Source organism: Ptychodera flava, chromosome 14 (assembly GCF_041260155.1).
Source record: "Ptychodera flava strain L36383 chromosome 14, AS_Pfla_20210202, whole genome shotgun sequence".
In the NCBI taxonomy this organism is placed as follows: Eukaryota; Metazoa; Hemichordata; class Enteropneusta; family Ptychoderidae; genus Ptychodera; species Ptychodera flava.
The window spans coordinates 29,246,720-29,265,055 of record NC_091941.1 but is presented as its reverse complement, the minus strand read 5'-3'; the positions used below and the strand labels follow the sequence as shown (position 1 = coordinate 29,265,055).

Here is an 18,336-nt window from a genome sequence, read left to right as displayed (position 1 = left end):
CCGGCGACAAGATTTTGCCGGCCCCCCCCCCCCACCGTAAAAACTGAACGCTCCCTTACCGGTAAGGTACAGCCCACAAATATAAATTTATACATTAGGGCCTATAATAGAAAGATTGACGTGGCCTACCTAAACGGTACAACTACCGAGCAAGTATCACTGCAGTGCACAGTGCCGAAAAATTGATACATAGTATAATACAGAGTATAAGCCGCAGGTGCTTCGATCGTCACTTATTGTATAAATGGGCTTCGCGAAGCGACGCTCGAAGCGCCTGTGGCCATAACGAGTTGAACGATATTTCGTGAAGTTTATTTACCCACAATGCAAATCTGCCGGCTTCCGGTGGCGAGTTCAGCTTCCGGATTGGTTGTCCCAGTTATTTTCCGCGTTTGCTCCGTTTTTTAAATAGTTTGCCAATGCTAATGCACTTCGTTCGACATCATGATACGGCGAAAGGCCCGATTTCTTCTTCTTATTGCAGTGGTGTGGTTTGTCGGTTTTGGAATTTACATACTTGGTCCTGAAAACAAAGACAACGATGACCACGTAAGTTTGCTAAGATGATTACCATTACCGATATTCTCTCCGTATCCCAATGTGTGTATGTGTTTGTATACTATCTATATAGGATGGTGGTGAGCGTAAGCGACGCTTTTGTGTGTTCTGTTTGTTTTGCACAGCCGTACGGAAAGTACACGTGTTCAACTAAACTTTGTTCGTGTACCGTCCGAAAGTGGATCTATTTTACACATCATGAAAATGTCGTTCTGAAGTGAATGTGAAGATAGTTTGGGTGCAGCCCTCTGCTAAACAGTAAAGTTCTGGACACTCAATGGTTTGAACAGCAACAGTGCCACATCTCAGATTATGATCGTAAAAACGATACGTAGCCGTCTTGTTTACTCACTCTAATTTCATGGAACTTTTTGCCTTAATTCATGTTTAAAAAAATCCATTGTCTGAATTTTGTTAACGTGGACAGATTGTCATTAGATCAGTTCGAAGTTGCTTATATGTAAAATACTTGCATCGAACCCACTCACTCTTTTTGAAAGTTGTCTGTCAACAATGTTGATCGGGACAGATTTCCCCATGAACTTTGATATGTAATATCGATTTTGTCAAATGGAAATATAGTTGGCGTCAAAACCCCTACTTTCCCCCGACTCAAACAGTTGGCATCTGTCAATCTTTTGCCAGTGTCCTTAATAATTGACTGTCGTTGATGTGGCAATATCGTAATCCAGGTTTGGGACAGCATCATGGTGTATAAACATGCACACCATGTGCAAATAAACAAGTTCTCAAAAAACCATTACATGGTTTGAACCAGTGGATCCAGAGAAAGTGTGCAACTTGGTACTGTTTACCCTAAAATCAGCCAATCAAACGAACAATATACTTGTAACGTAAACTAACAAACAAAGAAAACAAAAATTATGGAAAATCACATTTGCCTTAATTACCCAGCAAGCATTGAAATCTGCTGGTGGATGTACACCACAAGTCACTGCATCAAAATAGTAAACCTCATTCTTTAAGCAATGATGTATACAGTGTAGAGTATCATTGAAACAGAAGCAGACTGTTTAGATATTTCACAAGTTGGCAGTGTTGCTGTCTTGTGGAGTGACCCTTCTGAAAGATGTAAAATTTTCCTAAAGTCAGAGCAAAAACTCAGTGTCAGTGGTGCTTCAAATTGCCTTTGAGGGCATACTGCACAGTAGACCGAACTTTATATAGTATTTACAGTAAAATGTATATCTTGTATAGTCAGGGACCTCTCCTGTTTCTGTGTACATCTGTAGGCTTTTTTGTTCGGCAGTGTAAATGCGACTATCCAAGACCCTGGCCAGCTCAAGGGTCTTTGAGGAGTAGGCCACCAATGACTATGACGTATCAAATATTCAAGGCAAAATTGTCTATATATTGACAGTCACTATGGGCAACAAAATTAAATATTCTGGCACAGGCATAATAGCTAGTGTACCAGAACACACACAAGCTGTACTGCTGTATCCACCGTTGTTGACATCTTGTACAAAAGGCCCGTTACATTTGGTAAATTATTCACCAGACTCAACCATAACACTTGAAAGGGTAAATGTTAGTAACAGATGAACAATTCTGAGGTGTAATAGTCATTTAAAGTCCATATTGACTTTGTCTTGATGGTCAAGTCAATGAGGTCAAGTAACATGTGCGGTATCTTTCAGCAATGGTTTAGTGATACTAAATTTAGTGACTAATTTTTATTAAAAAATATAAATTGATAAAAGTGAAAATAATCTCATATCGTGATTGTTGTAAGATAAGCAGCATGATGATTAAAGAGTTCTGAAGTGGTTGAAATCTAAGCGTCTGTTGTGAAAACATGTATTATTCACTGTGGTCAATGCATAATATCATATTTGCTTACCTTTTTAAATTGTATTTGTTTTGATTTTTTATGGCGATTTTTAAGTCTTTTGTTTCCTCAATTTCTGGCCTTACCATCAGATATGTTTCCTTTATTGCTATTCAGATAGACTCTCCTTAACAATGGTCAATAATGAGAATGTCAAATTTAAACAAGTTCTATTCAAATAGCTCCTTCAGGATAATGAACGAAAGACGTACACCTACGCACTCTCCGTCTCACTGCATTGCTACACTTTATCATGTGACAATTTTATTTTTTGAAATTCATTTCTTAATCCTGTGGGTGACAAGTTGCAATGCAGATAGTGGTCCCAAAACATGAATGTTTATGTAGCTTTCATAGGAATATTACCAGACAATTAATATTTTTTGTATTTTACAAAAAGATGCATTTTAACAATTTCAAGGGTTACTAAATACCCACATATATATCGTGCAAAGTGAAGTTCAAAGCCACAGCAGTATGTTTACCGAATTATCCTTATACCAAGTTCAATCTTGTTGAACACAAATTTTCCACTCAATACACCCCCCAAAATGTTACTAATTGGGGTTCACAAGAAGCAACAGAGGAAAATTAATTGAGCTGTCATTAAATTTTGATCTTTCGATAATAACCGGTGTTATCTAAGAGTAATTTGCAGAGATGGCATACTGTGTATCAGCATGATCAGTCAAATCACATGAATATGCGGGATGTAGGTTGAACTTTAGGTTCACTGGACAGATGGTATAATTTCAACCATGGACATGTGACAGTAAATGTAGGTTTCAACTTCAGTATTCCCGATCTTTGTGATCTATAACCACTCCGAAGAAAGAGCATATAAGTTTTGAATGATGTCCAAATAGGCAATCCCCCAAAATCCATCACAAGGGATTTCTTGACCATAAAGCTCAATTTTTATGTATGGTACTCCCAGGAACTTGCTCATCCAGGCAGGTTAGACTGTAGATTCTATCATTCTATATAAATATTAAACCATTCATTTTCCTGTAATGTAGCAGTCAAATTGCAAATTTGGCTTTCAATGATGTTGTAGCTATTTAGTGAAGCTTGTATGTGGCAATCCATTGTCAGTGTGTTGATTATTTTCACAGTACTCTCCTGTGTATGTGGCAGCTAAATAGTTTATTTGTTCAAACTACAATATGGATGTGCGTCCATGCCAAAGATTTTTCTCGTGCTTCATCATATAACTGTACCGCTCGTCTTCAAACCGACCAGAAACAACAGAAAGGGTGGAGATAATATTATGTATACATTATCATTGTGTGCATGTGTTCGTGGTCAAGTTGCTGGTGGTAATATGATCAAAGTGTGACATCTGGTGATGAACCCAGCATATTTATGGGACTTTAACCTTTCAGAAGACATCTTCCACGTCAATGATTGGTTGATTTGTGACATTTATGTCATTTAGGGACATTTGATACCCATGGTTCAAGCCTGAAAGGAGATGTGAAATATTTTCAGCCTTGACCAGTAGGTATGGAGGTTTAGAAGGGGCATTTCCCCAATGTAAAGTACACGTAGTCCAATAAAACACTTTTTCAACCTCAGAGGGACAGTTCCAAATGAGGTCAGGTTGCCTTTTTTGTGGCCTATCCGCAGAGTGGCTCTCTAGAAGCAATGTTTACACCAGTGACGGCAAATCACATTTGCCTGACATGTGGTATACGTGGCCACCAGCCACTGGATGTACAACTTAAAGTGAGGACCAATCTTAAAGCTCCATTAGCCGTGACTTTTGGTGTACATGTACTTTCCAGTACTTTTGGTCAGTCTGTGAAATACAGCTTCTTGTTTTGCTTCCAAAATCATACGGAAATGCATACCAAGTTTTCAACACACTCCCCGATATAAAGTGTGATGTGTGATGTCTAATGTTACATCGTTGACAATGAAATGTTACATTGTCTTGACCAGAATGACTGTATTTCTCATTATCAGCATTGCACATTGTTCAAGGCTTATGCTTTATATTTCAACATGCTATAGAGAGAAGAATAACGAAAATATTTGTTTCCCCCTCCCCTACGAAATAATGAAAATATTATTGAACGATACAGCTTTTGTCCTTGTAAAATCTGCTTACATACAAAGGTCACTCCCATCAGTAATATAGAATGGCAAAATATGGAAATACCGTGAACGCCGCAGGATTTTTATGTAAAGAGGTTTAATTCTATTTCTTGGCAAGATCAAACATCCCTTGTGAATCATAGCCCATGAGTTATGAATAAATTACTGTAAATTATTAAAGGTACACGTGTACATTTTAACAATACAGAGATTGAATTATTTTTGTCAAGTGAAATAAATTGTACATTAGATTCTCCAGATTCTGGAAACCAACAGGTCATTACAAGGTTAAGTGTGGAAAAAAAATTCAAATGATAAGATAAAGCTGTAAGACAGGTATGGGCAAGCAATTATAATTGACACCTTTCTAGTTATCATTGTAAAATTATTTTTCAGCATGCACTGTAGTCTCATTTGAAAAGCTGAACTTGTGCTTTGACAAAGCGAAAATTGTTGCCTCATTTTATTTAGAGAATGACCTACATGTAAGTTCATATGATAATAATATGAGTTTGCTGGTTGTAGCTATTTACAAAAAGAAAAAAATCAGTTGAAAGGAAATTTCAAGCAGAAATGTAAGAGCTCTTATGCAAATGGCTCTTGTCATATGCTATCATAAGTATATAACAAGCACATCCAGATGTTGGTGAAGTCGTCACTGTCCTCAAGATTCCACTTCACACATGTGCGGATCTTAACTTTGAGGGTCATTCACAACAGCTGACATATTTTCTACCACCTCAAGTACGGTACATGTGGGTCATACGTTTACCAACGTTCTGTACCGTCGCATGGAAAAGGGCTAGGCTGAATTTGCATAGATGGATCATGCCTTCCTTCCTTCCTTTACAATCCAACACTGTACACATTCATATCATAAAGACATTACAGTGATTTTACGACTTATCCGGAAACCAAACTTGCTAATTACCCAGCAACTTCGCTGATGATATTGAGACTTTGATCAGTAATTACCAAAGCACTTCGGCAATTCACCTCAAACTTGATACTTGATCTGGCTGCAGTAACTCCATGGGTGGCAAAGTGGAAACACTGACACCACATCTCAGTGCAATACAGTGATAGCATAAACCAATTTGAGACATGAGTTTGCACTCAAAGTTTTCAACAGTGTACCCACTCAAAATATTGCTGAACAAAGAGATGAAAATGGCGCAGGACAAATACAACTTGCATATGAGTTAACCTGCCCACTGCACCAAAAAGATCTCTGTAACTTCAAGGGACATCGTGTCTGATTGAACAGTCCTACTTTAGGTATACTTTTTTCGTGTTTTCAATTCGTGCTGATTTAGGCACAATTATTGAACACCACTCAAACTTTCAATCACTTTCCTAAATCAACTTACACATGAAGAAATTGAAAAGGAAGCTAGAATACAGAAAAGATTTTCAATCTCTCTATCTTCATGAACGGGCATTCCTCGATCACATTTATGCTGATAGACAACCATTGCCAAAAGGCAGCAAAACTCAGCAACGATTCCGAGCTAAACTGACACAGTATTTCATATCCCTGCATCAAATGAAATTGAAAACACAATCCCATCTGTGACATTTGGTAAAATTTCCACATGAATCATATCTAGACATAAAAAAAAGTGAAACAAAAATGTCTTGTACTTTGCCGATCAACAGCACAGTGTGAACTGTGAAGTGGCATCTGCATTGCCTGCAAGTAAGAGCAACTCGGCGTACCTCAGTATCAAATGGTCTGTATCTTATGAAAACAACAACTGGCAGTGAAAGTTGTAATAGTCACAGGTAAAAACTCTTTACAGATGAAAGGATAATTGCTTCAAATGAATGAAACTGCAGGTTTTAGAGGAGGAAAACCAATGGCGGATGCGTGGAGTGGGACTATTCTATTTAGGTGACGGAGACGGACGGTCACAGGATTATAAATAAACTGGATAATGTAGGATTTTCCTCACAATGCTGTAACAGGAATTCCAATGTCAGCTTGTTTTAACGTTAGTAATAGTTTTTCTGCTCTGAGAAAACTCTAACGACCCATTACACTCTCCTTACCTCTCCGTAGTTGAGTTTTACATGTAGCACGGATGAACAGCACACATGTACATATGTTGGTTTTACTGAGGAATGCTGTTCAGTGGAATGCCAACCCCTGGTCACAAATTAGTTTATGGCACTAGTATGATACTTATCAGTAACTCTGTATACACATTGTGTACCCCATGGAGCACTCATGCAGTCAGATCAAGTATCAAGTTTGAGGTGAATTACCAAAGTGCTTTGGTAATTACCGATCAAAGTCTTAATATCATCAGCGAAGTTGCTGGGTAATTAGCAAGTTTGGTGTCCGGATAAGTCGTAAAACCACAGTAAATAGATGTGAGGAAACTTTCAAACCGACGATGATCTTGATGAAATGAAGGCATCATTCGTTGCGTACAATTTCAATTATAAAAAAAAAAAAACGTGAAAATGGCAAAATTTTCCATAGAATTTTTATTCCATGTGAAAATCATTATATCATAGTCTTATATAAAGTCGGTAGATCATTTTGCAATTCACTTACAGTCAAACCTGTTACTAGTAGTCACCAAGAACCAAGAAAAGTGACTATCGTTCGGAAGTGACATTTCTGTGGAGAAAGAGTGTGTTTGCCGGTTAAGGTATTAGTTGGAAGGGTACAATGTAGATGCCGAAAACTGAATAATAAAAAAAATCAGTTTTTAAATAGCAAACCACAGTGTGATATTTGTTGTCTTAAACTAGATGAGCACATAAAAACATAACAACAGTCAAGGTGGAAGTCCTCTGATGCTTTCTTTATTGACATACTTTGTAATTCAGTCAGAAAAGCTGGCCACCATACATGTAAATCTGTACCCAGACAACACTGAAAGTATTTGCTGGCAGCTACTGACTGCATACAATAGGTTCTTCTCTGTAGAGTTTTTGTCAATGCGTAAAAAGCTGTCAATACGATTCTTCCTGATGTGATTAAGCAGAGAGCAAATCATTTCAACGGTTTCACAATTAAACGGAAAATGAGACTTGTAAATGTGTGCAATACTGCAGAGGATGATACATGTAGGTATACAAATACTTCAATGTCGCTTTAACCCTTTGAGCGCTGTAATTTTCCCCCGCCAAAATTTTAGTGCAAAATTTTACCAATTTTTATGAATTTTTCTATAATTTTTTGATAATTTTGTACGAAATGGACATCACATTTCATTTGCTACATTTTTTTCTCAAAATTTTGGCAAAACTCTGAGAAAAATTGACGGGGGTTTTTATTTTATAAAGGGGACAAAAATAGACTTTGGCGCTCAAAGAGTTAAAAGGGAATACCTGTATGGAGGTTATAACATTTCTGCATTTATGATCACTATATGCACAAAGGAACTTTTTTTGCATATGATATTCCTTGAAAGAAGATTACTAATAAACTTTCTTAACCTACATCATTAAAAGCAATAAGTAACTATCAGTGAAATGTGACATAAAAATGAGATGAGGAAATGTTCATTTGGTATAAATGTGATTACAGAAGCATAGCTTCCACAGTATGGATTTCTGTGAGTGCTTGTGCAAGATTTATCAGACAAAATGTCAGAGAGTCATAGGAGTGATCGTGAAAGGGATTTTATAGGCAAACATTTTTGCAAATTTTAGACCCCATATACTGTGTCAATTATAGCCCTGGGCAAACATGTACTTACCATTTCCAATTGCTGTGCTCATCCATAGGAATGTGTTGGTCACTTTCTTCAACTGTTTATAACTGTCTATAAAAACCTGTATGTCTGTACTTACATTTGAGAACGACATTATCTACTATGCAAAGTATTTTTCTGTCGGTGCACGATGCAAAAAATGGTAATTTGATGTAGCACATCCCAGTGGTGACTGAACAGTGAGCAAGAACACATGTATAGACGGTACAATATACCAAATGGAAATATCAAAGCTCCGCTTGCTGTAACTGTTAATGTATGTTTCTTTGTATTTGAAAATGTTTTACCAGTAACAGTAGAGAGGGTTACAATGCTTTTGTCAGACAGGTGTAACAGTACAGCTCTCAATTATCATTTATCGTTGGTATGTTTTAATCGACTGACAACAATATGTCTCTAACTTGTCTTTTTCCATCTAGCAATTTTGTACTCTAGATGGTAGCAATTACAGAACAAATGATAGTTTCCTATTACTCATTTTCATTGCATAAATTAATCATTTTTCTACATGTATTTACCTATTATTACCTATAAGATGATCATAAATAGATGGAGCACTTGTGTCTCCGAAAAGTACATGGTAAATGCTGGTCTATAAACGATGAAAAGAGACTCCTTGTAGAAATTTAAAATATTCATCCAAGTTATTAGTGTCAGAGACTTTGCATGGGCCATGGCCAAACACCCCTCAGTTCCTTCTGTAATAGCAATGATGAAACTGATGTTGTATTTTTCCTTTATTTATTTAGTCTTGTTTGTGTGTCTTTTCTGTCTCCAAAATATTTGAAGAATAAAATATACTGACCAAAAACACTTTTGCAGCACATGGATTCACCAATATGCATTCCACAGAGACTGTGACAATACAGGGTTTTGATGGAGTGCCATATTGTGTAGTGTGTACAAACAATAGATTGCACATGTACTTGTATAGACTATACTGATCTATGGTTCTTACTGTGACTATACATAAAATTGACTGCTAGTTAATACCCTATCAGTAAACATAAAGTCAGGTCAATATTTCAAATAAAGGTTTATATCAAACAACTGCTCATTTCCACGGAACAATAACTTTCATGGCCTATAAATGATCGCTTCCTATGTGTTCAACAATAGCTTCTTGAAAACCCTTTTAAAAGTATGACAATTGAGTTGGACACGCCTTCCTATGAATAAAAAATAGGCTGACACTGTAAACTGCCAAGCACAAAATGGGCACAAATTTGGAAGAATAGGATATTGTAGTAATGTTGGTTTAATCAGCACATTTAAGCTCATCTACTTCTCTTTTTTTTGGCAATTCACTTATTTTTATGGGTAGTTTGTAATATTGCAACTTTCAGCTATGGGGCATCTAACACTTTTGATAAACTTGAAAAATTAAAAGATCCTATTCTCGCAAATTAGTCCACTCTTTTTTTGAAAGTGGGGATTTAACCCAGCAGTTTTGTCTATGGCTTCTCCGCTAGGTGACTGGGTGCCGTATATTGTGAGTTCGAACGCGATTGAAATTTACCATATTTTCCAATTGTGTTCTGGTATATTTTAGTACAGCTTGTATATCTTCCAGAGGTGTGGCTACAATATGGCCCCCATGAGTTGAATTACATATTGTGTGGACAGCTTGTAAAACAAGTTATTTGTTCAGGACAATACATTGAAGCTTTCATGATTGTCAGTGCATATTGCCTACACACCAGAAATTTAATTTTGTGAAAAAGACCAAATACCCATACTGTACATGTAGGTATGCAGTGAATTGAGGTTTCTTTGGTTTGAAAATGTTTATATGTGACTGGAAAGCCTGAATGGCCATAAATATTCCCTGTAAATGTCATGGCTTAACCATTGAGTGCTTTTCCCACCAAATTTTTCCCACCAAATTTTAGTGCAAAATTTTAACAATTTTTATGAATATTTCTGCAATTTTTTGGATTACTTTGGACCGAACAGACATCACATTTCATTGGCCTCAGGTTTTCATCAAAATTTTGGCAAAAATCTGAAAAAATTTGACTGGGGTACATCAAATATAGGCGACAAAAGTTGACTTTGGCGCTCAAAGGATTAAGGCCCAGGAATTGAAGTATGGCGTAAAAGAGTTGAAAGAAGTAAATAATATTTGTACATGAAAATGTCAACTGTATTTAAAATTGCTGTGATGGATTTAAATACAATGTTAATACAATGTGAGGTTTCTTATAATTTTGAATTGATGTCTCTATGACTCACACAAGCTAAGTTATGGCTTCCTCACAATTTTGAACGCCATGCAACCATAACAAAGAGAAATCTTATAGCTGCTTGTACATATACATGTAGCATTAAAAACAATTTTAAGGCTTCTATGAATCAGAGTCATATGAGGTTAATGACATGTTGGAGCCTGAATTACAATTTATGTATAGCTTTCAAGTGACAGATATGCATGTTTAGATTGCTTTTATACTTAATTTAATTATATATGTTGCTTGAATAAGAGCATAATGATTACGCCATACGCTGATGAAAATTGCCCTCTCTTTCTCCTCTGCCATGACATTATTTCACAATGCTATAATCTACAGTGACACCTACATGTATGCTCACCATCGATACAACAACAATAATATTCTACCAGGGTACATGCATATTGTATTCCATATGGATTTGATATATATACATACATTACTCCATGTGAATTCTACGAATGCTACTGCAATTTGCACTGTTCTATGAAAAAAGGTTCTGATCACAGGTGGCATACCTGTTTTGAACAAAAAGAAGAGCTTTGTCTAAAATGTTCATCGTAAATAACTGCAGGCTGCATGTATGTTATCAAGAGTATCATTTTGCCAGAATGATTGAACTGATTGTCTTCAGAGCTGGACCATACCGAGACAGATTAGACCATATGGCTTTTCTGTTCATGGATAATTGGCATATGATATTAATCAAACAAGGAAAACCTACAAAATTTATTTGCCCCTTTTTGATGTTGGGTACAGTTTACATCTGTGTTACCGCTTTTAGCTTTAACTCAACAGGGACATAGCTATTACATGTAATCCACATATCACGCTTGTATTAGGCACCTGTAAATGAAATTCTTTGTTTGCCGTCCTTGAATTTCCTTCAAACCTACCCTCCCAGAAGGTTGAAAAACAAACACAGAAATAAAACACAAGCTAAATTTTTGTGATACATTTCTCAGATGGGGGACAAGGTAACTACAGTTTTGTGTTTGTTTTTCATGATTTTGCATGAAAAGCTACCCATCCCCTAGCAAACAAAGAATTTTATTAAAAGGCAGCGTATCCTAAATCAAATAGAAACATATTGGTAATTACAAAGGGTATACAGCTGACTAGTGCTACATTTATCTAGTCTTAAAGATCCTTGGAGAGTGTCAATAATGGAAGATTGCTGGTTCTCTGATGTGGTACCGGTATATAATTCTGTTTGAGTCTAGGGGTAGTTGTTAGATATTCATAACTCCAAGGTCTTTCAGGGACAAAACTTACATGGCAGTTGGAATTTCTTCGTTAGCGAGAGGGTGTAAATGCACATAATAGTATTCCTGATGAGAATGAACAGAACGAGGATTGCTTCTATACATTCAAAGTTTAATTGAAAACAAAAACTTGTAAAATGTTTATTCGATAATTTTGAAAGTTTAATCTCACGAATGTTCAAAGATGGGAATGGTCAAAGTAGTGTGAAGAACACACTATTTTTATCACGAATAGCTCAATTTAGTGAACTTGTCGGCACTACAGCTGTAATTGTGATGATAATTTCCTTACAATTTTTGATAAGACAAACACAATGTCATACCCTTCTTCCTAAATGAGTAGTCAATGAGTAGATTGTGTATGATGTGTAATGTTATTATTGAACAATAAATTCTAGTGAGGATCAAAATCCAGTACTCAACATGGAACATCGCACGCACGCACACACACAAACACACACACATTTGTGGGACAAGTTAAACATTTGGCATTTAGACATATTATATACCCTGGTGTGTATATATATATATATATATATATATATATATATATATATATATATATATATATATATATATATATATATATTATCTGTATATCAATATTTACCTGTATCTATCTATAGTATATATTTACATGATAGATAGATATTTACAACACATACACATTAATTAAGCAATAAAGCACACCCAGCAACGGTATACCACAAGATTTTGAAATATGTGCACGAGCAATAGCGAGTGCATGTGAACTGGTCAAAATCGAGTGGTATACCGTTGCTGGGTGTGATTTATTGCTATTACATCATAATAGTATATTGGAATTCTGGATTGGAACGTCATAAACAGATTTCTGCTCAAGCTTAGAGCTTGCGTGTATGCCAGCCGTGGTATATCGCCAATATACCATGGTTCTTTTCGTGTCTCGACCAATCAGATCGCAGTATTTGCACCAACAATATACTGGTATGATATACATGTAATACTGATTACTCCACGAATGTAACACATACAATGCTTGATATTGCATATAACATACCTCTAAATTGCAACTATTTCACTGTGAACATTTCTCTCTATGCACTGAACAGGACAATGAGGCAAGATTTAAGTTCCATCCATTGCAAGTGGACAACAGTCAGAATGACCATGAAGATGCCAAAACTATCCTCAACAACAACAACAACATCATTAGCCAGAAAAAAGACACTATTTTGTGGAACTCAAAACCAGATTACAGTTATCAAACATTTGACCAAAAAACTTATCTATCAAAGACAATAGTCCAAACGGGACAGGACGCTTATGCAAGAAATAAATTTAATCAAGTTGAGAGTGACAAACTGAAGATGGACAGAGATATTCCAGATACAAGGAATCCTTTGTAAGTCATTTATTGTATTCTGGATTTTTAATGGTGTATGAGCTTTACACAATTTGTTTGTCAAACATAACCATGACTTGGGTTGGAAATCATTAGATCTGGCAAGTTTTGCAACATGTAGACTCTAAATCCTCAGTAATACTACCAATAAGAAATCATCAATTTTAAGGTACTATTCAGGCATCAAAATTACTTTTGCCCAAACTTTCCTCAAGGAAACTATAAACTATTCCCTTTCGAAATGGAGAATAAATATCTGGGGTTATTGTGCAAAATTTCTTATTAGAGAAATAATTAACCCCATATGTACAGACATTTGAGATATGATTTGGTTTTTATGATCTGATATGGCCAATGTGACTGCATTTTTTCAAACATTCTTTGGAAATGATGAAACAGATCGTTTTAAGAAGAGAACAATTATTCATGGTGAGTCAAGACAAGTCGGACACAATATTATTGTCATTGTGTTCATTATTGAGAGATGATGTAATGTATATGAAGCATAGCATGGAGGTATGGTTTAGGGGGCAGGGCGGCGGTGAGGGATGCCATATAGATATGTACACTGAGCATTTTTGCTGACACTGCATTTGTTAGTGCACAGGCAAAGGGACGAAATTTGCTGAGATTTGCTGCTTAACTGGAAATTCTGAGTTTTATTGTCTCTCATGACTGGTAAAGTGCATTCAAAATGGATTTACTTTCCATGAGACTCGTGTTTTATTTCTGCAGCCACGCAAAAGTTGGTTGCAGCATAGACGCTTGAGTGCGGTTGTACAGCCTTTGTGAATTTTTCTGTACCTGACAGACATAGGTGTTCAAGTAATAAGACATTGGTAAGCATTTTTACTGTAGTGCACATGTCTGTCATCTGCACTACCACTATGGAAGAAATATATACTGGTACAATTGACTGATGACCTTTGTAATTCTTCAGAGGGAAAGGTACAGTGCCATAGGCATATCTTTTGATCCATATTCATGAGTATGCCATGGATAGCATGACACTGTCTGACAGTAGTGACCCTTGGGTTGAACCCAAGGTCATTGGAAAATATAACTTCACTGATTGGTCCGACGTTGAACCATAAAAGAAATTGACCAGTTAAGGAGGACCTTGCGAGAAAGCTGTGGGCAGCCATAGGTTGCTCATATTAGGATCCTGTTGAATCAAACAAAAATACTTTCTGTAATTCCCCATTCATACCAGACCCTCTACTTGATCAACCCTTCAAGTGCCAAAGTCAATTTTTGTCACCTTCATAAAATATAACCCAAACTTGTCAGATCCAGACAATGTTTTTTTTCAGATTTTCCCCCAAAAATTGATCAAAAACTGTAACCAATCATAAGTGACGTCCGTTTGGTCAAAAATTATAAAAAATTACAGAAAAAATTCATGAAAATTGGTAAAACTGCAAAAAATAAAGGCAAAAGTAAGGTTCCAGTCATTGGGTACATGGAGGAATGAGTAATATTTAAGAAAACCTGGGTTTTTCTGTTATTTTATTCGTAAACAAATAGACAATATCTTAAAGACAAATCATATCTTAACAATTAGTTTGAATTCTGTGTGATGTTTGAGACATGGAAATGAGATGATTAAATTTTAAGTTTCTATTTCAAATTTAGTGCAAACACCTGAGACTTCAGAAGTGTGGATCTATGATACCTTTTCATCTTTTCAATCATATGGGTTTTGATGGCTGTCAAAAAGAGAGTCCCTGTTTTGAAACAGTAACCTATATCCATGTATCAAAGTTGAACTCACTTTCAAAAATTATGCTCAGGCATGTTTTTCATGGTGAGTTCCTAAAACGTAACCAAAATTCCTGATAGTGGAACCGAAATTGCTGTAAAAATTGAACGAGGACGTCGAGGTAGTGCCGTGTAGGTAGCACGAGGTTCCCATTTCTTATGCAGCCACTGTAACATCTAGTGCATTAAGGATGAGAGGCTTTCCAGTTTCATTAGTGTGTCTTTTGATTTTCAAAAGAAGCAGATGTTCATGAAAGGAATTCAAATTACTTTTATGAATCAGTGCAATCAGACACAGTATGGAGAAGGTCTCAGAGCTTTGATTGCATACAAATGGAATATTGTAGAATGATATTATCAATGTGCATTTGGTCATATGATGAGCGTATCACCATGGTGATCACTGATCTGCATATTTAGGTAACTACTATATTTTAATGGTATAAAATGTTCTGGGTTTTTTTTTTTGCTCAAAATTATCCTTTTTATATTGAAATGTGAATTAGTAGTATAGTAAAGTCTTCCGTCCTTCCATGCAATATGGAGAATAATGGAAACTTCAAATTCAAATGTATATATTATTTTATTATTCATCACGATGCATCAATCTGTTTTATACTTTGAATTCATCCATAAGATTATATTGTAACTTTTCTCCTCCAGATGTAAAAAGCAGCAATGGGAGAGGCAGTACCCACAAACTAGTGTCATTATTACGTTTCACAATGAAGCTAGATCCACATTGTTGCGCACTATAGTTAGGTAAGTAGACAGTGCAGTCATTGTAACATACACTGTTGACTCCTGCTTTCCAGTGAAAGTTATTGGCTTTGCATCCTTTGTAAATATTATTTCTTTCAGCATTATTAAAAATAATTGATTCATCAGCACATCTGAGAAATGCTGGGTCACATCTTTCTCATGTTGGAAATCATTGTTTGTCTAGGGGTGCCTTTTATCTTTACTAAATGCAAACATGTCCCCCTAAGGCACAGTTGAATTGACCACAAGTTAATAAGGGCCCAGCATTCTTCTCTCCTATCAATTCTAAATTCACCGAAGCCATGGTAAGGACTGTCACAGCGGATGGACAAAGTTTACTTAAATCCATGCTAGAAGGTCCACACATGTAGAATACACTCTGAGCCTTCATATGCCATAAAATGATTGAATGCGATACTATGTTGGTGATTTTTGTGCAATTATTGTGCGTCATTGAATACAACAATGAACTTCAACTTAACTGTGTGAATTGCAATACAAAATATAAAGCCCAGCCTCAATTTGCTGTGTTAAAATAGAATTCATGTATATATGATCTTATCTGAGCTCGAATTGCCATCAAGATAGTAAAACATGAAAATTTGAGTTCCCATCTGTTCCCAGCTTGCAATTTGAAAATGGAGATGCACAGATGTTTTGTTCGGGTGGATTTGGACAGAACTTTCAGTTACTCTGTTGTGCTATGTTGAAATGGCAAAAGCGTGGTTCTATCCGTGATCCGTGCTGTCATGTAGGGGCTGGATATTTAATGATTCTTTAAAAAATATGATCTCCCAAATATCACAAAAAGCAGTATTGCAATTTATAGTTGACCACACAAACAGAAGAAAGGAAGACTTTACTTCCGCTTGTCAAAATAGATTGCAGAGGGGAAATATTTGAACATATGAGGTAAAAGTACGAGATTACTTTCGCAACAGTGGTCACTGTGATAAGACTGATAAGATTGCACACCTGCTGTAGGTGTACTTAATTACGTTCTCAATACATGATGAAGTAAAACGAATCAGAGGTTCCTGTTATTAAATTACCCTTTTCTTATACATGTAGCTCAAATCAAGGTGTTAGGCAACACGTCTACAAAGGTTTGTAAATGTCATGTGAGATATCGCATGAAAGATCTGATCAAGTGTCCCGTTTTGTAAGGACAGAAAATATTGCAATGTTTGTGAGAGTAATTGTGATAAGGCAAGAAGACGGAGATAGAGTCAACTTCATCACAATTTTTTTAATTTCCTGTTTGGTGCCTTTCTCTATGGCTTGTGTGAGTTTCCTATTCCGTGGGAAACAAAATAACGATCCAACAGAATTCAGCCTCCTAATATCCCACAATGATGAACTGCACTACCGGGCCACAGATTAATGGTGTTTCTCACAAAGAAATGCTCAGCAGGTATATTGAATGAAGTAGTCTCTATAATCTGTGTTGATGAAATACTGACAAATAGAAGGTTGCTACCTTCAAGATAGAAACAAATTAATGTGTTCGGACAAAAGAAAGTATTATATTGATCTATGTAAAGAAACAAAGAGGCTGGATAAAAAGTCAAGTGGTTTAAAGAATCAGTATTGTGAGATAGTGAAATATTGAATCCCCTCTCAGAGTCTAAGCTTGTGTCAACAAATGCTTGAACAAGGTTCAAGAGGCTTGTATGACATGACTTTGAAATCTGTATAACATATACACGTGTACGATATGTTTCAACATTGAACAGAATTACTTGTAGCACCATTGCATATGATCGAATGGACACTCTGTGTAGAGATTTGTCCATGAACGCAAATCTGTTGTGTGCTAATGGTTGCTTCATTCAAAAATAATACTAATTTTCAATTTCCATTTGCAGTGTTCTTAAAAGAAGCCCTACCAGTATGATTAAAGAAATCATTTTGGTGGACGATTTTAGTGACAATCGTAAGTACATGTAAATGTGGTACATTGTATTTGCATAATGACAGAGTTCGTGTATTGCCCTGGTATCGAAACAACGCCTGACACTGATGACAGTCACAGGGCCAGTTGGGAATGAACATCCTTGTCACCATGCATAGATGCAGCTGTGTCCTAGAAAATGAATGACAGTTGCAAATTTCTCATGAAAGTGTTGTTTTAGAAATAATTAAAATATTACTTCATTTTGGTGTATCTGATCGCTCAAATCACTATAGTAAACAAGTTTATCACCTTTTGCCATGCTATGCAATGGCCTTACATCAGCTTTCGAGGGAACCTATCATCAGATCAGTGAAAGTGTCCGGTCAAAATGGTAATATTGTTGTCCAACATTTGAGGTTTTACTGATGGAAAGGTAGAATGGACAAGGCAATATTCATTCACACATTGCTTTCGCGGTGCCACCCCACTCACCCTTCAGAAATGTGACAACTTATTTGTCTCCTGTGCATCTTTCACAATGCTTTCAAAGCATAATGGTCAGATTTTGTTGAGAACTACTGTAATTCACAAGAACCACAGAGTAATGCACTCTGTTGTAAAAAAAAAATAAACGAGAGGTTTTATTGCCGATCGCAATAGACCTGCCCGCAAACATCATACGTGAAATTGCTTTGATTGATTGCCTGTGTTCATGAATGTATACGTTGATTACTTTCCATTGCAAATCACCCTAACCAGTCGTTCTGATGAATTGTGTATTTGATGACTAACACA

At 36.2% G+C, this 18,336-nt stretch overlaps 1 protein-coding gene across 1 annotated transcript in view; it reads left to right on the top strand.

The window, feature by feature from the left end:
* The first annotated feature begins 328 nt into the window (after window positions 1-328).
* The window catches only part of LOC139150079 (polypeptide N-acetylgalactosaminyltransferase 2-like), a 40,503-nt gene continuing 22,495 nt past the window's right edge, over window positions 329-18,336 (top strand). The window contains exons 1-4 of the mRNA XM_070722236.1: window positions 329-549; window positions 12,829-13,121; window positions 15,546-15,644; window positions 17,513-17,580. Coding sequence (XP_070578337.1) covers window positions 445-549; window positions 12,829-13,121; window positions 15,546-15,644; window positions 17,513-17,580 — 565 coding nt within the window. The 5' untranslated portion in view covers window positions 329-444. The remainder of the gene's footprint in view (window positions 550-12,828; window positions 13,122-15,545; window positions 15,645-17,512; window positions 17,581-18,336) is intronic.